This window comes from Solanum verrucosum, unplaced genomic scaffold (genome assembly GCF_900185275.1).
Source record: "Solanum verrucosum unplaced genomic scaffold, falcon-dt-bn FXZP01000154.1, whole genome shotgun sequence".
NCBI classification, from domain to species: Eukaryota; Viridiplantae; Streptophyta; class Magnoliopsida; order Solanales; family Solanaceae; genus Solanum; species Solanum verrucosum.
The window spans coordinates 556,833-576,300 of record NW_026020217.1 but is presented as its reverse complement, the minus strand read 5'-3'; the positions used below and the strand labels follow the sequence as shown (position 1 = coordinate 576,300).

Sequence of the window (19,468 nt, the reverse complement as noted above, 5' to 3'; positions counted from 1 at the left end):
TTGATTTGTTTTATTTTTTTATGTAGTTATTTAATAATAAAAATATTAAAAGGAAATAATACAATTTTCTTTATTTGTTAGAATAATTAAATAAATCATTTATTTATTTTAATATAAAGCCAAGTAGAAATGAAAATTGACGACACCTTAACCAACACGATGTTTACTATTAGAAAAAAGCCAATAACTGCTACGTACCAGAAAATTTCAACGGTCTTTCAGTTACAATGCACCTTGTGCGCACGTTAGCACTACTGAAACGTCATTGTTTCTTGCCAAGTCCTTGCTAATAATAATAATAATAATTCAGTTCCCTATACATACTGAAATATAGAAATAGGAAGCCTAGCAATTTCAAGTGAATTTATTTCGAGATAGGATGAGAAAAATTGAATTTGATTAATTCAATAAAAAATAGGGAAATTTGCTAGGCAAGCTGTTGTTTCATATGGAATATAAATTAATTTTGCTTATAAGATAGAAATTTAAGATATTTACAATGAACCTCTGATCAAGTAATAAACAAAAGTTAGAATTAATATCTAATCGATCATAGAAACAAAATTATTTTTATTAATATATTTCAAAATATGACTAGTATGGTTCTTAGCTAAATACAATGCTACTTTTTCTTTTGGTCAAAATAAAGCAAGACCCTTGCCATCTTCCTTCATACAATGCCTACATAGTTTATATATACTTACTATAAAATTATAATTTTATAGTTTTCTTCAAACTTCTCCTCTATATTCGAAGAGTTGGAAATTTTAAAATCAGATTAAACAATATAAAAATTATCTTTATTTTGTAATTTAATTGTTTACTACACATATTAATAGACCTAATAAGAATTGTTTTTATTTATTTGATTTGGACTAAATTAATAACTTTTAAAATATATTACAATTCACTTCTATCTTCTTATTTGTACATTAAGAAAGAACCAAATCGAATCAAAACGCATAAACTAAATACCATTTCGATCATTTTATCGTTCCTCCTTTATTTAAAGTTGATATACAAAATATCTCACGTGAATTTCTATAGGTAAAATTGAGAAAATATATATAAAACAATTAATATTTCCTTTTTTCTTTTCTTTTCCTTTTTCGTTTTTTTTCCCCAAAAATATTCTCTTCTTCAACGCGGTTAAGAAAATGGGAAAAAAAGAAAAATGGTTGAGAAGTCCTTGATGCCTATGAAGAAGAAACGTTTGAATTTATGAAAAATTCAACATTTGAAAACTCATCTTCTTCAACTTCCTTCAACTTAATTCACAATTTCAAAATATACGAAGAAGAAGAGGAGGAGGAAGAAGAAGAATTGCACCGGCGACGACGTAGTTCCGGCGAAATCGGTATAATTGTAGACGGGGACTAATCTGTCCGGTGATAACAACGAAGAAGGCGAAGACTGTAGGTTTCCGGTGGAGATCAAAACGTTTGTGTTCGTTCAGAGAAGAGATATTTGTTCCGCCGAGATCAGAGAAGGATGCCGGGAGGATGGAGAGGATCTGGATCGGCGGGAGGTGCAGATGCAGCGATGAGGAATCGTATTGCTTCTTCTAAAAATATTCGTCTCGGTAAAGTACAACCACAAGCACCTGGTCATCGAACCGTGTTTTGTAATGATCGTGATGCAAATGCTCTCGCCAAATTCAAGGTTTTTTTTATTTCCTATTCTTAGTTATTGTTAAAGTTTTTGTTTTTTTGCTTATTATGATCAAATGCGTTGGTTTAGAATGGTGCATATGGGTTTAGAATTTGAAATGTTTGAGTTTGCTGTGTTTCTGGGTTTATGATGAATAAAGTAGTTTTTTTGATGAATGGAGAATGAAGGAATAGTGAATCAGTTATTCAAAATGACTTGGTGTTTCATTATGAACTCTTTTCATTTCATTTACTTGCCTAATTATGGTACTATATGTTTTTGAAACAGTGATAATCTGAAGTTTTGTTTTATTTGTGTGTTTATCATCAAATCAAATGCATGGGTTAGGAATGGTGAATACTGGTCTAGGATTTGGTCGATGGGTAAGGACTTGAAATGTTTGAGTTTACTGTGTTTTCTGGGGTTTTACAAAAAGGTAACTCCGGTGCACTAAGTTTCCGCTACCCTCGTGTTGGGGGAAGGATCGGATTACATTGGTTCTATTGTGTGTGGCCTTATTTTGAATTTCTGTAAGAAACTGCTTTCACTTTTTGACCCATGGTCTCCTGGGTACATTATGACAACTTTGTAACAAAAAGGCTCCTTTTCAATAACTGGAAAATGATGGATAGGTAGATACTACTTGGAAACTCCATTTCGTTTCTACTTGCGCACATAATTTTTGGTTCTGTTAATTGTATTTGTATTTGTATTTTCTTAATCAAATACATTGTTTTATAATGGTGGACTTCGTTACATGGATTTGTTTATGAGTATTGGAAACGTGGAAGGTATTCAGTATGGTGTGTCTAGGTTTTTACTATTTTTAGTGTATTCTTCAAGAATTTGCATGAAGTACCAAAACTGTTATCATACCAATTCAACATGGCTACATCAAGGCAAATGAAGAATCCATGAAATATCAATTGCTTATTATCCGTATCGCATTCTAGCCACATGTGTAGCTGCTTATTATAAATTAGTTTTAGCACTTAATGATTATCAATTATGTACAATCAACTTACTTAAACAGGCTCTAAATCCTTCTTTCCTTTTTCCTTTACTAGCATGCTTTTAGTTGCTGCAAACTACAGGATGTATTTGGGCACTCCAAGCAATTTCTAGTTTAATCCATGTTTCTCATTGCTTTTTAGATTTTGTGGTGTTTCTTGTATGTGCTGTTTTTTAATACATCAGGTTTTACCTATGATTTACAACTTACACATGCAATGAGACTAGACAATTTTCTGCTGCTATTTTGTTTTTACTACTTAAATTTCATCCCAAGGGTGTCTAGCCAAGTCCTTGTTGGTAACTTTATCTGATTACAGAGAAACAATGAAAATGTCATCGCATTCTTATATGGATTAGCTGTTACTTATGTCCTCAAACCAGTGCTGTTAAATCATTTAGAATGTCTTTTGAAAGTGTGCTCATCTTCCTGTGGAGCTCATTGTTGATGTAAGTCAACTATCCAAGTAAATTTGACATAGGAGAAAAAAGGAAACATGTAGTTCAGTTTCTTTGTCTGTGAATCTTCCAAGGTCCACTAGGAAGCAATTTAAACTTGCCTTAACACTGACAAAGATCACTTAATTGTTTTATCAAGAAAGCTCTCAAAGTTAAGCTGCGTAATGAAGTCCATATAAAAATAGTTTTCAGTTTCGTTGTCTGTGAAGAGATAAATTGTAAGCAACAAAACTTGCCTTGCACTGATCAGGGTCACTTAAATCCTTTATGAAGGAGCTCCCAAATGCTGTCTAGTGCTGTCCATATACAATCACGTTCCATTATATTCCTTATAAGTGTTAAATTGCACCTGAGCCAATGTGGAGAATTCCTTTTTCCTTTTCAGGGAAATTCTGTGTCGACTACAAAGTATGACGTCATAACATTCTTGCCAAAAGGGTTATTTGAACAGGTAAATTATTTTATCTCCCATACTGTGTACTGTTTTTTCTTTCAGCCATTTAATTTCTCTCTATCTCTACCAAGCTTAAACTGTAAGTTTTAGTTCGTAAGTTGGAAACTTCCCAGAAACACAAAATTTAGTCAAATCAGGTCTACATGGCTTATTATACAGGATGTTTAATACAGAGGTCACATGATCCTGCAATAACTCCCTGGAAGGACCAAATCATGTATGCCATGTTGAAATATATCAACAGAAGATGTAGAGAGATGTTTCTTGAGTAGCTATAAAGATTTGAAGTAGGTTCATACATGCAATGTGGTACTGGTGTGGTGAAGAAAAAGCTCATGAAAAACTAGAATAAGATATAGTGCCACTGTATCTATTAAAAAAAAGAAAAGCAGTAAAAATGTTTCCTCTCTTTAGAGTAGTTATTACATAGCCGTAAGTATGGATGAAGAGCCCAATCAGCTATATTATTCAATGCTTGTTTTTTCTATTATCTTTATCTTATCTCTTCACCCTTCTTCTTATACTGACAGTTCAGGCGGGTGGCTAATCTGTATTTCCTTATGATCTCAATTTTGTCATGCACTCCAGTCAGGTACGTGAATTTCTGTTATCTCCATCTATTATGTGGGTTAACTTATCCTCTCTATTTTGTCTCACCAAACACCAAAAAGTTAAAAGGGGGATGTGCTCATGAGAGTAAGTGGGTGAAACCTCCTTAAAAAAAAAAAAAGTAATTGGGGGATTACTGTATCACGAGAAATGAAAATTGAGCCTATAATAAGAAAATTTCTCTTTATTTTGGTGATCTGGTGATAAAAATCATCTTGCAAATTGTTTTAGGAGCATTCTCACAAAAAAGGAAAAGCATTCTCAAAAATTGTTTTACAAGTGAATCGGTACATTGTATTAGATGAGCTATGCTTCCTGTGTATTTACTTCTGAAAAGTGTTGCTGTAATGCAGTCCTGTAAGTCCTATAACAAATGTGCTTCCTTTGAGCTTGGTGCTTCTTGTCTCTCTTATTAAGGAGGCTTGGGAGGATTGGGTGAGTACTGTTGCTCCTTTTCCTTCATACTTATAATTCGTAAAATGCCATTTTTATGACATTCTTAAGATAGACTAACAGACTACTGGGTTTTCCCTTGTGCATTTGACCTATTCACTTACATTTTCTTTTCTTATTCCTTTGATACTATTGCAGAAGCGTTTTCAGAATGACTTGTTAATTAACAAAACTTCTATAGACGTGTTTCAAGATCAGCAATGGGTCAGTGTACCTTGGAAGAAGTTGCAAGCTGGAGATATTGTGAGAGTAAGTGTATTTACAAAGCAGTCATTGCAATTATATTCTCTCTTTTGCTTTAGGGTTTGTAGGGTAGATGGCGTTCTGTTCAATATCCAACAAGCTATGCAGCTTTCTTGGCTGAGCTCTTTTGTTTGTGGCTCTCATTATCAACTTTTGTTTTGTCTGTATTCTGACATAAGACATCTTTTGTTAGCTTGTTATGTGAAGGTTATCTTCTGTTACTTTGTTATTATGTTAATGGCTATTTCACATGGACCTGTATCTGTTTTTAATTATCAATTATGTATTCAACAGGGGTCCAATCATATCTTAGAAGCTTCTTCTCTGCTTTGACTGATCCATATATACCAGTTTCCTAGTTGACTGACATGTTTGGAGATAGTACTAGGGTAACCCAAGTAAATGGAATTTACAGACGATATCAGTTATAATAAAAAGAAGTATTGGAATGCACATTTTTATTGTTGTCATTTTGTTGAGCAACATATTACTTTTTCCCAACTCTAACGACTCTTTGATCTCATAGTTTCAGCAGAGATTTTATTCTGATCATAAATCTGGAGAGACATCCAAGTTCCAACTACTTTAGGTTCAATCAAAAAAGCATCTAGCTAATCAAATTTTATTTAGTTAAATGCTTTAATAAGAGGTAGGAGAGTGTGGTCGTATACCAGCAAAAGAAGCAACATTCTACTTGCAATTTTGGAAAGAGGTTGTTTCCACTCCTCAAACACTTGAACTAAGTCATCAAAGGAGAAAGTTTGTATTAAGTCAAAGCTGTGTGGATATGCTTCTTTTTGCATAAATGTGAGAATCTGCTGTTGATGATGTCAGAGATGGATGTCTGGTTGTGACACCAGTTAGTCACATGCATGGATTTTTTAAATGCTGGTTTTGAATGAGCTATGTTGGTGGCTATAGCTAATTACTAAAATATATGAATTCATATTACTGTACATTTCTCTCTTGGTGGATGGATTCACATGCATTGCGGAAGATGCTGAATAGTTGGTACTGGCATCCTCTTAATCTCTTTTGAGAAAGATGCTAGACTATTGATTTACCTGCCCCTTACTGGCATTATCTCTACTCCATCCTTGGTTGAGCATTGCCATGTTACAGACCAAAAATCCTCTATTTAATGAGCTCCAAAACTGCATTGTGAATAGAGGCAGACCTACCTAATCATAAATTTAAGATTGTCTTCTCATTATATGGAATTGGTAGAACACAATTCAAGAATGCTGGTTTACACATAATTAAACAAAACCTAAGATAAATACTGAAATACTTCATTTACTGAAGGAGCGGTAAGCTCTAGTAGCTGATAACTTTGAATCTAATCTCTAAAATTTATAATGGTTAAGTCCATATATTTGTGGGGTTGAATCTGAAGAGTTATAGACAGACACTGATCTGCTTGTTCAGCTCAGTCAGTGAGCTCCCACCTTAGGGATATGACTATCTGGCTTTACTCTTTCTCTCTTAAGAAAATTTTACGGGAAGGAATTCAAATCTGCTTCTCAGAAATATTTGCAGTACTTAACAGAATTTGTTTTGTGAAAGTTTGCAAAATATAGGAAATACTCTTTATTTCAATGAAGAGTTTAAGGTGGTATAAGCTGGCTATTCTTGTGCAGGTTAAGCAGGATGAGTTCTTTCCAGCAGATCTTCTTTTTCTTGCCAGCACAAACCCTGATGGGGTCTGCTATATTGAGGTTGTACTTGGTCTGCATCAATACAATCTTTTTTAATTTCCTCTTGTGAAATAAATGAATGCATTGGTCTCTTATCTCTACAATCTCTCTCTTTATTTCTACATGAATTACCACAGACTGCAAATTTGGATGGTGAAACTAATTTAAAGATCAGAAAAGCACTAGAGAAAACCTGGGATTATGTGACTCCCGATAAAGTTTCTGGATTTACAGGTTGGTCTTCTGTGCAGCTGCAGCTCAGTCTAATGTCTCTGCACAATCATGCATGTATGTGAAGTTTCTGATGTCCAAATGCCATCATCCTAAATTGCAAACATTTTATTGTAATTTAGCATCTGAAATAGGCATGCAATTCCTTCAATCGATCTTTCTCCTTCTTTTCCTGTTTCCTAAGCATCAGATTAGGTAGAACCAACAACAACCATCAGAATTGGTGAAACATGCCTTTTGATGTTATCTTGATTACAGACTGTTAACACCAATAGTGATTTAATTTTATTTACTTAGCATGTAAGTTCAGTAGGTCATACACTGTTGAATACTTATCTTCTGACATTGGTGTTAAAAGTTGAACAATTGTTAACATGCTGTCCACATAATGACTACACAGACTCATGTTTAAATATATGTTACTGCAAACGATCAAGTTATAATATTTAGATTGGTAACTTATCTGTGATCTCCTGCAGATGCTGATCAACAGATATGCTATTGGTTTATCGTTTATATCACATAATGATGATCTTGTTACGTTACATCTTAAGTGAAATCTTCACTCTTTGATTCTAATGCACACACGGATATACCTTTGATGGATGTTGTGTATGATGTTTCCTTTCACGTTTCTTATTTCCAGGAGAAGTACAATGTGAGCAACCTAATAACTCATTATACACTTTTGCTGGCAATCTGATAATTCAAAAGCAAACCTTGCCACTCGGTCCAAATCAACTTCTATTAAGGGTACCTAGTCTTTTCCCGTGTTTTTATTTTTCTTCTTTTGTTGCTCTCTCTCTCTCTCCTGTTCTTACAATATACTGTGATAAGTACTATCAAATCGGAAAACTTATGGTTTATTGATTCTTACTGGTGGTTCATGATAAGATGACCTGCGGCCTTGTCTTTTCCATTTTGTGCATTACATTTGGAGTTGCTATGCTGTTTTGCTATACTTTTTCTCTGATGCAGAGAAAGTATACTTGTTGAATTTGCTTAGTGTTTTCCTTCTTGATATTATCTCTATTTTACAGGGCTGCAGCTTGAGAAACACACAGTATCTTGTTGGGGCTGTCATTTTCACAGGGCATGAAACAAAGGTATCAATTCTGTATTTTAACTTATAAGCTACCACACTCATATACACTATCTCTCTCTTTCTCTGCCCCTCTCCCTCTTTTATTTTTCTTCTTGGGACCACAGGTTCATTTTGCTGGCCATACTTAAAAAATAATTTAAAAAAGTAGGTTACTCATGCCATTAAGTAGTTCAGTAACAATTCTAGTCTATTCATGGATATTTTTGTGTAAAGATTTAGGAACATCCTGTCTTCGATGAATATTCATTTGGGTTATATTTATCGCTTTGCTTTGTGACCTGAGTTTTCCTTTGCTTAGGTTTATATTCTAAGTAAATTGTCAACTGCGTTTTCACTGCAGGTTATGATGAATTCCATGAAGATTCCTTCCAAGAGAAGCTCTTTGGAGAAGAAACTTGATAAGCTTATTTTAACTCTTTTTAGTGTTCTCTTCAGCATGTGTCTATTGGGAGCTATATGCAGGTTCGATTAGTTTCTACAACCTACCTGCCAATTTAGAACACTGCTTTATATTCCCATCAGTGTTGAAAAGGTTGCTTGGATCTTTGCAGTGGTGTATTCATAAATAAGAAATATTTTTATTTACGGTTTGAAAGCAGCTCAGACGCACAATCCAATCCTGACAATAGATTTGTGGTAACTATTTGATTCTCGACTTGCGGAACTTCTCAGTGTTTCTTCGGTCTTTTCTTGGTATTTGTTTCTAATTGCTCTTTTGTTTTGTGCTCAGGTTGCTGCTTTGACCATGTTCACCTTAATCACTCTCTATTCACCGATTATTCCCATCTCTCTCTATGTCTCTGTTGAGGTGGATCTTATGGCAGTTTTTGTTGTTGTATTATGCAGAATTTTGATTTTGAAGTATCTTTTTCTCCTTTTCTCATCTTCTCTCTGGTTTTCACTTACAGATGGTTAAGTTTATTCAATCCACAAAGTTCATCAACAATGACTTACACATGTACCATGCTGAGAGTAACACCCCTGCACAGGCTAGGACATCTAATTTGAACGAGGAACTTGGGCAGGTAATTTTGAGTCAGTGACTAGAAGTATGGTGAAATTAATTTGCTCGCAATGCAATGTGTCCTTGTTTACCCTTGACTCTAGTTCATGCTGTGTTTTTAACTTTCAATCTCGAATCATTGATCATTGATCTCTACGGGTAGGTGGAATACATATTTTCTGACAAAACTGGAACTCTTACGAGGAACTTGATGGAGTTCTTCAAGTGTTCTATTGGAGGAGAGATATATGGCAGTGGTATTACTGAAATTGAGATGGGAACTGCACAACGAAGTGGAACAAGAGTTGAGGTAAACAGCCTTTAAGTTAGGGATAATGTATAAAAGGATTCATGGCTTTGCATTGTGTTGATTTAGAGAATTGATAGGTACAAAATTCATCAAATGAGGCACGAGAAAAAGGTTTCAATTTTGATGATGCTCGGCTGATGCGAGGTGCCTGGAGGAATGAACCTCATCCTGATTCATGCAAGGTATATTATTGAATTATCATGGTGGAACAAAATCACGAAAATCAGTTGGTTTGTGCCTGAGTGTCTGTTTGAACAATGAAATATCATTAACTTGCTGTTAAAGAAAACACCAGAAAGTTACTGCTGTTGTAGTGAATTGCCCCTGTCTCTTTTGTTTATTTTTAGGACCTTTTTTGTTATTGTTAACCTAGTTACTGAAATCAGATATAGCTGAAGTGTAAGTCACACTGTTAAGTAAATTAAAAACTTCTATTCCTATCCTCTGGTTTATGCTTTTTTGATACTTAGTTATTTCTGTGTCCTTCATTGATATTTGTATGCAACTCATTGTGGTATTGATTTCCTTTCTCTTTCCTTGGCCTTAAACTCAATGCCCATCTTTGATAGTGATTGTTGTTTCCTTTTATATGAGGAACATGTTGGGGCCATATATTAAGGAAAAGGTGAACATTTATGTAAAGTTATAAACAACTCCTAGATATAAACTCAATGCCCGTCTTTCCCGCATTATCAAGAGAAGACATGATAAACTGATAAAGATTGTTGTTTCCTTTTATATGGGGAATATGTTGGGCCCATATATTAAGGAAAAGGTGAACAGTTATAACAACTTTTATAAATGGATTTTTCTTGGGAATATATAACTCGGTTAGTAACTTTTGCATGTGAATATCCCATTCACATTAGAGTTGATATGGTGCAAACTTTCACAAAAATGCTGTCTGATTTCTTATTTAGCGCTCACAGACCTCTAACCTAACAATGACCAAGGTTGTTTGTTCAGGAATTTTTCAGATGCCTTGCAATATGTCATACCGTGCTTCCTGAAGGTGAGGAGACCCCAGAAAAAATACGATATCAGGCAGCTTCTCCTGATGAGGCTGCTTTGGTTGCAGCAGCAAAGAACTTTGGCTTCTTCTTTTACAAGTGCGTGGATACTTACAATTTTAGTTTTCCCTATCAGAAAGATAAAGTAGAATTTATGCTGCTGGAAATGATATAATTCCGTTGTGAATCTGTTAATAATGTGAATATATATGGAAGCCTAGGAGGTAACTAACATAGATAATTTGGCTGAAAGACTTGAGCATTACTGTTTTCTCCAAGTCTAAGTGGTGAGACCAATGACCATTGTATGGTAGAGTGCATGTAAACTTGTGCTTTTAAATCTTGTTCTTAATTTCTTTAGGCATGGAAAGAAGAGATTCAAATTGAAAGTGAAATTCTGTTTCTGGTGCTAACTATTAAGAACATTTACAGAATATTCTGTTGCACTAACTATAAGTCCAAGAATAGTCCAGGTTAGATAAGGATAATAATCACCATTTTGGTGGGTGGTTGACTTGTTTGTAGTGGGGGTAGGAGAATTAAATTGTAGAGTGAACAGAGAATGGAGAAATCTAGTGATGGTTTGAACTTATTATTGGCATTTATTTTCTTGAGGTGTCAACTTTTTAATCACATGCTATTTTTCTGGGTGGAAGACTAGGTAAGAGACTATTATTGGTATTTGATTGATTGAAAGAGTAATTATCTGGTAGATCAGTTAGCAGAAGTCATTGTCTGCTAATACATAGTTAAGGTATCAAATTATGTGAAGAGTTGGGTTTGCTTATTTTGTATCATTATTACTGCTTGCTATTCTATTTGTTTCTGGTCCGCTGTTAAATTTACATTTTTACAGGCGTACTCCAACATTGATTTATGTGCGTGAATCACACGTTGAGAGGATGGGACAGATTCAAGATATTCCCTATGAGATTTTGAATGTCCTTGAATTCAACAGGTGTTTGGACTTTCTCACTTTCTATGTGCATTATCTGTGTGATGGTATGAGCTATGAGGTTTGACTGTTATCCTTATTTTTGTATTCAGTACGAGAAAGCGTCAGTCTGTTGTATGTCGCTATCCTGATGGTAGATTGGTACTCTATTGCAAGGTAAGCACTTACAAAGAAGGATATTTTACTTGGATTACTTGCTAGAAAATATCAGACAACCTTCTTTTGACAGGGTGCAGATAATGTTATTTATGAGAGGTTGCGTGATGGAGAAGGTGATTTGAAGAAAAGAACTAGGGAGCACTTGGAGCAATTTGGTGCTGCTGGACTTCGTACACTTTGCTTGGCTTATAGAGAACTAAACCCTGATTTGTACGAAAGTTGGAATGAAAAATTCATTCAAGCAAAATCTTCTATTCGAGATCGAGAAAAGAAACTGGATGAGGTGTGTATCTGTAATTCACACTGCTGTTATATTTTCCTTATATTACCTTATCAAAAGAAAACACTGCTGTTGTATTTTCCATATTTGTTACATTAAGGAGATCTTTTGTAATGATTGTAAATTCATTGTTTGGCAGTTAAATTCTTCTTTTCTTGAAAATCTGCTAGTCCCTTTTGGCAAGGGTTGTTTTTGTTGAGCATGTAGTCTAGAGTATCAATAGTTCCCTTCATTGTTATCCTTCCGGTTCAAGGTGCCAGACACAGATTCCAAAATTGTTTTCAAAGTATAGTTTGATGTATTCCAGAGAACGGCTGATGTAAATGAAACTTCATTAATAGCTTATTAGTAATGCCCCCAACGCCTTTGGTCTAGTGGTACGAGCGCAGCTTGTGAGGTGTGAGTTAGGACTAAGGAACACGTCACAAGTTCGTACCCTGACGCTAACAAAAGCCTGGTATTTAAGTGGAGAAGGGTAGAGGGTGGGCCCAATATCCACCGAGATTCAAACCGTGCACTAGCGACCCTCAGGGATTTCTCAGTTATCAAAAGAAGAAGAAGAAGAAGCTTATTGGTATCAGACTAACAGTTCATAGAAGATTTCAGGTATTGTTGCCAACTGTTATCAGCTGTAACAATATTCTTAAATCATATGAGTATAATGGATGGAGGTTGTATATTAAGAGATACATTTTTGATGATTCATTAATAATGATGCCGGTTGTTATCACTATGTACTCAAAGCTTACTACCGAGAGATGTGGTGGGATGGTTGAGATTTATTCCCAAGCCCTAGGAATGGAAAACTTTTATTGTATGGAGCACTTTATCCCCTTAGTGGTCCTACTCGGTATGAATCTGGATTAGTTGACCAGTGGGCTTCGAATACCATGGTTAATACCCCTAGACTATCGGAATCGGGTCATGGGGCGGGTCAAATAAAGGGGTGAAGGTGGGGTTTTAATTTCAGCAAATAGATATCTGCCACGTAATAAATAATAATAATAAAAAATTGATTTAAGAAAAGTCTGTTAATTTTAAGGGCAAAAGTGAGCCAAAAGCCCAAAATGGTGAATGGAGGGTATTTTTAGCAAAATAGATGAACGGAGGGTATATTTAAACCTTTTCCGATAATCTAGGGGTATTTTTGGTCCTTTTACCGATAAAAGAATTACTTGGCCAGTGGGCTTCGGATAACAGATGGTTAATAAGCAATAAAAGAATGTACTGTAGCTTGGAGCTCTTTTCTCTCTCCTCTCTTTTCATTAAAAGAAGGTATGATATTATCCCTTATAGCACCGAGTTACTGTAGTTTTGCAGATATATACAAGCTGAAAAGAGTAACCGTTGTTAGAAATGGAGGGAGTTGATAAAATCTAACACTCATCTACATTGTTCACATTTTGAAGATCAAACCAAAAAAAAAAAACGAGAGGAGTATTTCAGTTGATGCACCGAGGAGCTTCTTCCTTCAAAGCATCTGTTGTATCTTGCTATCCGTAACACCCACAGAATGCACATAGCTATAGCCATAAGTTCCTCCTGTTCTTCTGGATCTTTGTTCCCTTCCAGCACCAAAGAACATGTTTTAACTCCTTTGGTCCATCTTAAGATGAACAGAACCAGGTTTCACAATTCCTTGGCAACCAAGCAATGAATAAAAAATATGGCTTACTGAATCTGTCTCCCTTTCATGCAATAGCACTTGTTGCACAGAGAGATAATCCTTTTCAATATATTATCCTTCCCAAGGAACAATCACCCAAATCAAGCCACCTTTTAGGAACTTTAGTTCTCCAGATAGCCTTCCATGGCCAGTCTACTGTTGGTGTAGCATTTAGTGCCCTTGTAGACAGACTAGATAGGATATACTCCTTTGTTGTTTGTTCACCACAGAGCGTCTTTTCTTCAGCCACCCAGTTTAATCCTCCTCTCCCTAGAGCTCTTCTTCTTTTACTTTACTTCATCCAGAATTTTACTGGTGGTTAAGATTTAAGTGCTTCTTTACGTGTCATTATTTTTCTAAATGTGTAGCTTTACGCAGGTGTCAGAACTGATAGAAAAGGATCTTGTCTTGATTGGATGCACTGCTATAGAAGACAAGCTTCAAGAGGGTGTACCTGCCTGCATAGAGACTCTTTCAAGGGCTGGAATTAAGATTTGGGTGCTTACTGGGGATAAACTGGAAACAGCAATAAACATTGCTTATGGTTGGTATAAGTAATAGGCAGTCTACAATTTGTTGATAATTACTTTCCGTGTACTATCTTATCCTGATTCACTTGTGTATTGCAGCATGCAATTTGATCAATAATAGCATGAAGCAATTTGTTATTAGCTCAGAAACTGATGAAATCAGAGAAGTGGAAGAGAGAGTGAGCACTGAGCAGCATTTCTTGATTTTATTGTTTGTCAGTTGACAAATCCACAACATTTAACAATTACTTGTTTTTCACAAGGGTGACCAAGTGGAGCTTGCTCGTTTTATGAAAGATACAGTCAAGAATGAGCTGCGGAGATGTTATGATGAAGCGCAAGAGCTTCTCCATTCAGCATCTAGACCAAAGTTAGCGCTAGTAATTGATGGGAAGGTCTTAATGTATGCCTTAGACCCAAGTCTTCGTGTAATGTTGTTGAATTTGAGCTTGAATTGCAGTGCAGTGGTTTGCTGTCGTGTTTCTCCTTTACAGAAAGCTCAGGTGAGGTCCTTAGGCCTCCTTGGAAATTGTCTAACTGGCTTGTGGTTTCTTCACGTCAAAATGTGTTTTTAACTATAAACATGGATGGAGTCACCAATTTTTATCTGTCCCTTTCATGAAATGGGAGCATTCTTAGTTTGTCTGTCACATCTGCCTGGCAGCTCAAAAGTTTATACGCATTATAATATGTTTCATCAAATCTGTTCCTTATCTCACTGTATCACTTTGTAATAACATTAGCATATTTGTATGTCTTGAAATGCTCTTTTGGGGTTTACATTTCATTATCAACAATTTTGGTTTCTTCAAGAGGCACCTTTACAGTTCAGAGTTTTGGTGATATTCTTGGAAGTTACAAATAAAAGATACTGTAATGTTTGTGAAGTTAGGATGAGCTTTTTGATTGTCAAAACTTGTAGGCAGAAGACATTTATCAACTTCCCAATTGCTTTCAGGTAACCAGCTTGGTTAGGAAGGGGGCTCAGAGAATTACACTTAGTATTGGTGATGGTGCTAATGATGTGAGTATGATTCAAGCTGCTCATGTTGGTGTTGGAATAAGTGGACAGGAAGGAATGCAAGCAGTGATGTCTAGTGATTTTGCAATAGCTCAGTTCCGCTTTCTCACCGATTTATTGCTTGTCCATGGACGCTGGTCATATCTTAGAATATGCAAGGTTTACCTTCATCTGGTCTGCTGTGTGCAAGTTTTTATGATCTGTACGGGTAGTTATGTGATCTGGAAGTTTTATGTGCAGGTGGTGACTTATTTCTTTTACAAGAATCTGATGTTTACACTCACTCAGTTCTGGTTTACCTTCGGCACTGGATTCTCTGGTCAAAGGTTCTATGATGATTGGTTCCAGTCTCTCTACAATGTGATCTTCACAGCGCTTCCTGTTATTATTCTTGGGCTTTTTGAGAAGGTATCTGATTTTTTTCAGTTTTGTCAGCTTTAGGGATGTATGACAGTGATGACTGTTTCTCTAACTACGATGCAGTTTCTTGTTGCTTATACACATCTATTGTGCTTTTAGGATGTCAGTGCATCTCTCTCCAGGAAATATCCTGAGTTATACAAAGAAGGAATTAGAAATACATTCTTCAAATGGAGAGTTGTGGCCACCTGGGCTTTTTTTGCAGTATATCAATCATTAATCTTGTATAATTTTGTAACCTATTCGAGTACGAAGGGAATAAATTCATCTGGCAAGATGTTTGGCCTATGGGATGTCAGTACAATGGCCTACACCTGTGTTGTTGTAACTGTCAATTTGCGTCTCCTTATGATGTGCAACACAATTACAAGATGGCATCACATTAGCGTTGGAGGGAGCATATTATTGTGGTTCATTTTTGTCTTTATCTACTCGGGTATCCACTTGCACAAAGAACAGGTGAGTTTCCGCACATGTTTTGGTAGGTTCCTAAGATCAATTCACTTTCTAACGTGGTTGATTTGTATTCATCACAGGAGGGTATCTATTTAGTTATCATTGTTCTGATAAGCACATTATATTTCTACCTCGCGCTGCTTCTTGTACCAGTTGCTGCACTTTTTGTTGACTTCCTATATCAGGGGTAAGTCTCTGGAGTAAATTTTCTTAAACTACTTGTAATTAATATCATGTATTACATTGCAGCATAGCATATTTTGCTAGATTGTTCTTTTATTTAAACTCTTCCAAATTCACAAATAGGCTGCCTCTCAAGGATATATCTCTGTCGAAATAAAACTGTGAATAAATTTTTTAATTCACAACGTACTGACTGCTGAAATATCTGAAAGCAATTGCATTCCCCACAGGAAAACGTGTCCCCATAATTAATGCCAGCAAATTTGCGAAAAATCTTGTTCCACGAGTCATCTTTATGTCTAACGACTTTATTTTCATTTCACTCACTTTTCACATGGAAGGTCATTGTACGACCAATATTTGTTATTTCTCCTTTGCCTTGTTCTGCCTCAAGGAGTGTCACTCTGTTTTACTGATTATGATTCTATGAAAGCTGCACCAGAACTTCTTGACCTTAATATTGTGTTTAAGGAACGAGGAACAGATGACAGTTAGCAGAGATGCAATATCCTCTATAATTTCGTCTCACTCGCATTGTCGACATAAATCTACTTTTTGCTGTTTGTTCTCTTCTATGCTGCACATACGTGGATTTAGGATTTAAATTTTATGGGCTCAATCTTATTATATTCTTAAAATATTGGGTTCAAACATACTATTTGTCGCAATTTTAGTCAATTTTCACACACACATTTATGCTTTGGGTCAAAAATACTGGGTTCAGATGAATGAGTGTTTGAACACTCCATCGCCACTGACGTTGCAAGGAACATGATACAGCAAGTCCCTAGGTGGCACATCCTGCTTGATACATTTGAAATAAACCTTCTCTGGTCCAACTCCACCTACATGGTGGATGTTTGGGAACTCACCGGTCGAACTTTATATTGATAAATTTCACTTTTCTTTTCATTTATTTTGGCCATTTACTCTTGCTTCGAATCTCTAGTCAATTACTTCCTTACGTATCTAGTTGCTTCGTTTCAGGGTACAAAGATGGTTTTCCCCATATGATTATCAGATTATTCAGGAAATTCACAAGCACGAGATTGACAATAGCAGGATTGGATTATTGGAGATCCGTAACGAGCTTTCTCCAGATGAAGAAAGGAGATACGCCATAATGCAACTTCCTGGACAGAAATCAAAGCATACTGGTTTTGCTTTTGATTCACCCGGTTATGAGTCATTTTTTGCATCTCAGGCTGGCGTGTTGGCACCTCAAAAGGCGTGGGACGTGGCTCGGAGAGCAAGCATGATGAAATCACGGCCAAAGGCACCTAAAAAGAGCTGAGTTCCCTAAAATTTTGTACAAATTTTCTTCTTTATCCTTTGTTCTCTCCTAGACAACTTTAACAGATACGTAGAATTAGCTGTGTACGTATTATTATTTCACTCACATTCTTCGTACCGTTTCGAGTTAATTCTACAGTTGCATATATATACTAGTTGGGTTTAGTGAGATTGTAGCAAAAAACAACTGAGGAGAATGTAAATTACACATGCCAACTTCACCTTGTATCTATGTATTGATAGTTCTAATATATATTTTTTTTGTATGAAACATTATACTATACATAGATACATTAGATGACTAATCTGGAATCAATGTACAGATTACATGGAGTATTAGTGTAGGGATGCAAGAAGATTAACAGTTTAATAATCAAAACTTCACAAGCAGATAGATCAAAAGTGCATAATTCTACTAAAAGTATGAATTTAAGGTAACTAAAAATTAAAAAGAAGTAATCATATTCGTCCTAACGAATAAATCCAATTATCGTCATAACTATATATACCGATAATTTTGTCATCATTCGTGAGCCCTTTGATATCAATTTGTCTCCATGTCTTTTTCTTCAAATCATATAATAAAATCGATGTTGGTGAGTCTACTATCGCGATCTCCTCCTTATCGAGGTCATGAGTATTAGTACAACAAAGTGGTGATGATAAATTTGTTGGTACTACTTGATCTTGTAGTTGTTGCACCCATTCATCACCACTTTGTAAAATCCAAAGTTTGATTATACCATATTTTGAATAAATAACTGCTAATTTTCCCTTAATTTCTATCAAACTAAAATACCATTCTATATTAGCTTGATATTCTTCATCACACCATAGTGAAATTGTTCTAATTTCTTCTATTGTAACATTAAACTTAGCTATCTTGATTTCCGACCCGTTCGAGTTAGAACAACCAATGAAAAAATAGATAACTCCATCGATGTAAATTCCTTCTTGCATTAATGGGTGAAAATTATATGGTATAGTTTTAATCTCTCTCCATGATTCATCCGGGCCTAGAGTTAAAACCCATTGCCTTGTTGACTTTCTTGTACCGTAAAGTGTCATCAAGACTTTATGTCTTCTTTTATCCGGGTCAAAACCTAATGAATAGTGACATTGATAACTTAAATTGGTGTCAACATTTAGATGAGGAAGAAATCTTTTTTCTCTTGTATTCGGGTTACAGATAACTGCAATCCGATAACATGAACTCCATAAGCAGAACAACCCTTTAACGTACCCAAACTTTGTATAGGGTAGGCCATTTAAATTTTCAAGTGAAGTGATGCAAGCTTTGATTTGTCTCGATTTTGGGTCTAAGGTGTAGAAATTTTCTCGACCCCATATTCGTAGGAATAACTTTATTCTAGGAATAGGACGATATATTGAGTGACTATGATAGAAGTCAATAAAGTCGGGATCTATTATTAGAGAATAACATAACTTGGAAACACACTTGAAACGCATTAAAAATTTGGCAGGAAGTCTAGAGAGTATAGCAAAAATAATATCTTGAGGAATCTCCATGAGAAAGGCCATCTATTATGTTCAGCTAGTTTTTTTTTTTTTTGGAATTTTTATGTGTATGTATCAATTATTCATCTATTTAAATAAGAATATTTCCATATACAAACTTTATTGGAAACTACTTGTTTTTCTCCTTTTCCTTCTAGAACTTGTATTGTTTTTTATTTACGATTACCATAATAAAAAGTTTAGAACAAGAACTTGAAAATAAATACGTAAAAAAAGATTTAAAAAAGGAAAGAATGAAAAAACAATAATAATAACCTAACAAAAAGAAAGTACTGTGCAATAATATATGATAAATAATTTTATATATTACGTTCCAAACAAACTAGAATTACTCAAAATAATGAATTTCAATATACGGAATAAGGTCGAATATTCCAAGATTAAATTTATATTATGTTTGGTTGAAGGAATAAATTTAGAGCAACTTTCACATATAGCAAACACAAAATTCATATTTGTATGTTATAGCAAAGTTTGCATAATTGAGCTCCATAACAAACATATATATGTATAATTTGCTATTCATATACAAAAAAACAGTTGTATAATTCGCTATACATATACAAAAGAAAGTAGTTGTATACAAAAGATCAATTGTATAATTTGTGTATGTATAAAACGAGAAAGAGAGAAAGACAAAAGAAAACTGGGCAGGGAAATATTTGTATTGTATAATTATAAGTGTATAGGACGAAGATATATGTATTTGCATGTGTATATACAATTTTCTC

The 19,468-nt window shown here is 35.0% G+C and overlaps 1 protein-coding gene across 2 annotated transcripts; it reads left to right on the top strand.

The window, feature by feature from the left end:
• The first annotated feature begins 1,132 nt into the window (after positions 1-1,132).
• On the top strand, positions 1,133-17,337 carry LOC125830685 (phospholipid-transporting ATPase 3-like). 2 transcript variants are annotated; one of them, XM_049509864.1, is made up of 27 exons: positions 1,133-1,662; positions 3,506-3,571; positions 4,105-4,166; positions 4,537-4,618; positions 4,775-4,885; positions 6,520-6,597; positions 6,714-6,810; positions 7,454-7,560; positions 7,848-7,913; positions 8,253-8,374; positions 8,464-8,548; positions 8,643-8,720; positions 8,821-8,937; positions 9,079-9,225; positions 9,303-9,407; positions 10,192-10,334; positions 11,092-11,193; positions 11,283-11,346; positions 11,420-11,632; positions 13,674-13,839; positions 13,925-14,004; positions 14,089-14,328; positions 14,784-15,005; positions 15,087-15,254; positions 15,366-15,725; positions 15,803-15,909; positions 16,893-17,337. In XM_049509864.1, exons 1-27 carry the CDS (start codon positions 1,492-1,494, stop codon positions 17,197-17,199), a joined length of 3,666 nt encoding a protein of 1,221 aa, XP_049365821.1. In that variant the 5' UTR covers positions 1,133-1,491; the 3' UTR covers positions 17,200-17,337. The 2 variants fall into 2 exon arrangements, with proteins under 2 accessions (XP_049365821.1, XP_049365822.1); XM_049509865.1 differs by lacking the exon at positions 1,133-1,662 and having other exon boundaries at positions 4,110-4,166.
• Positions 17,338-19,468: the final 2,131 nt, after the last annotated feature.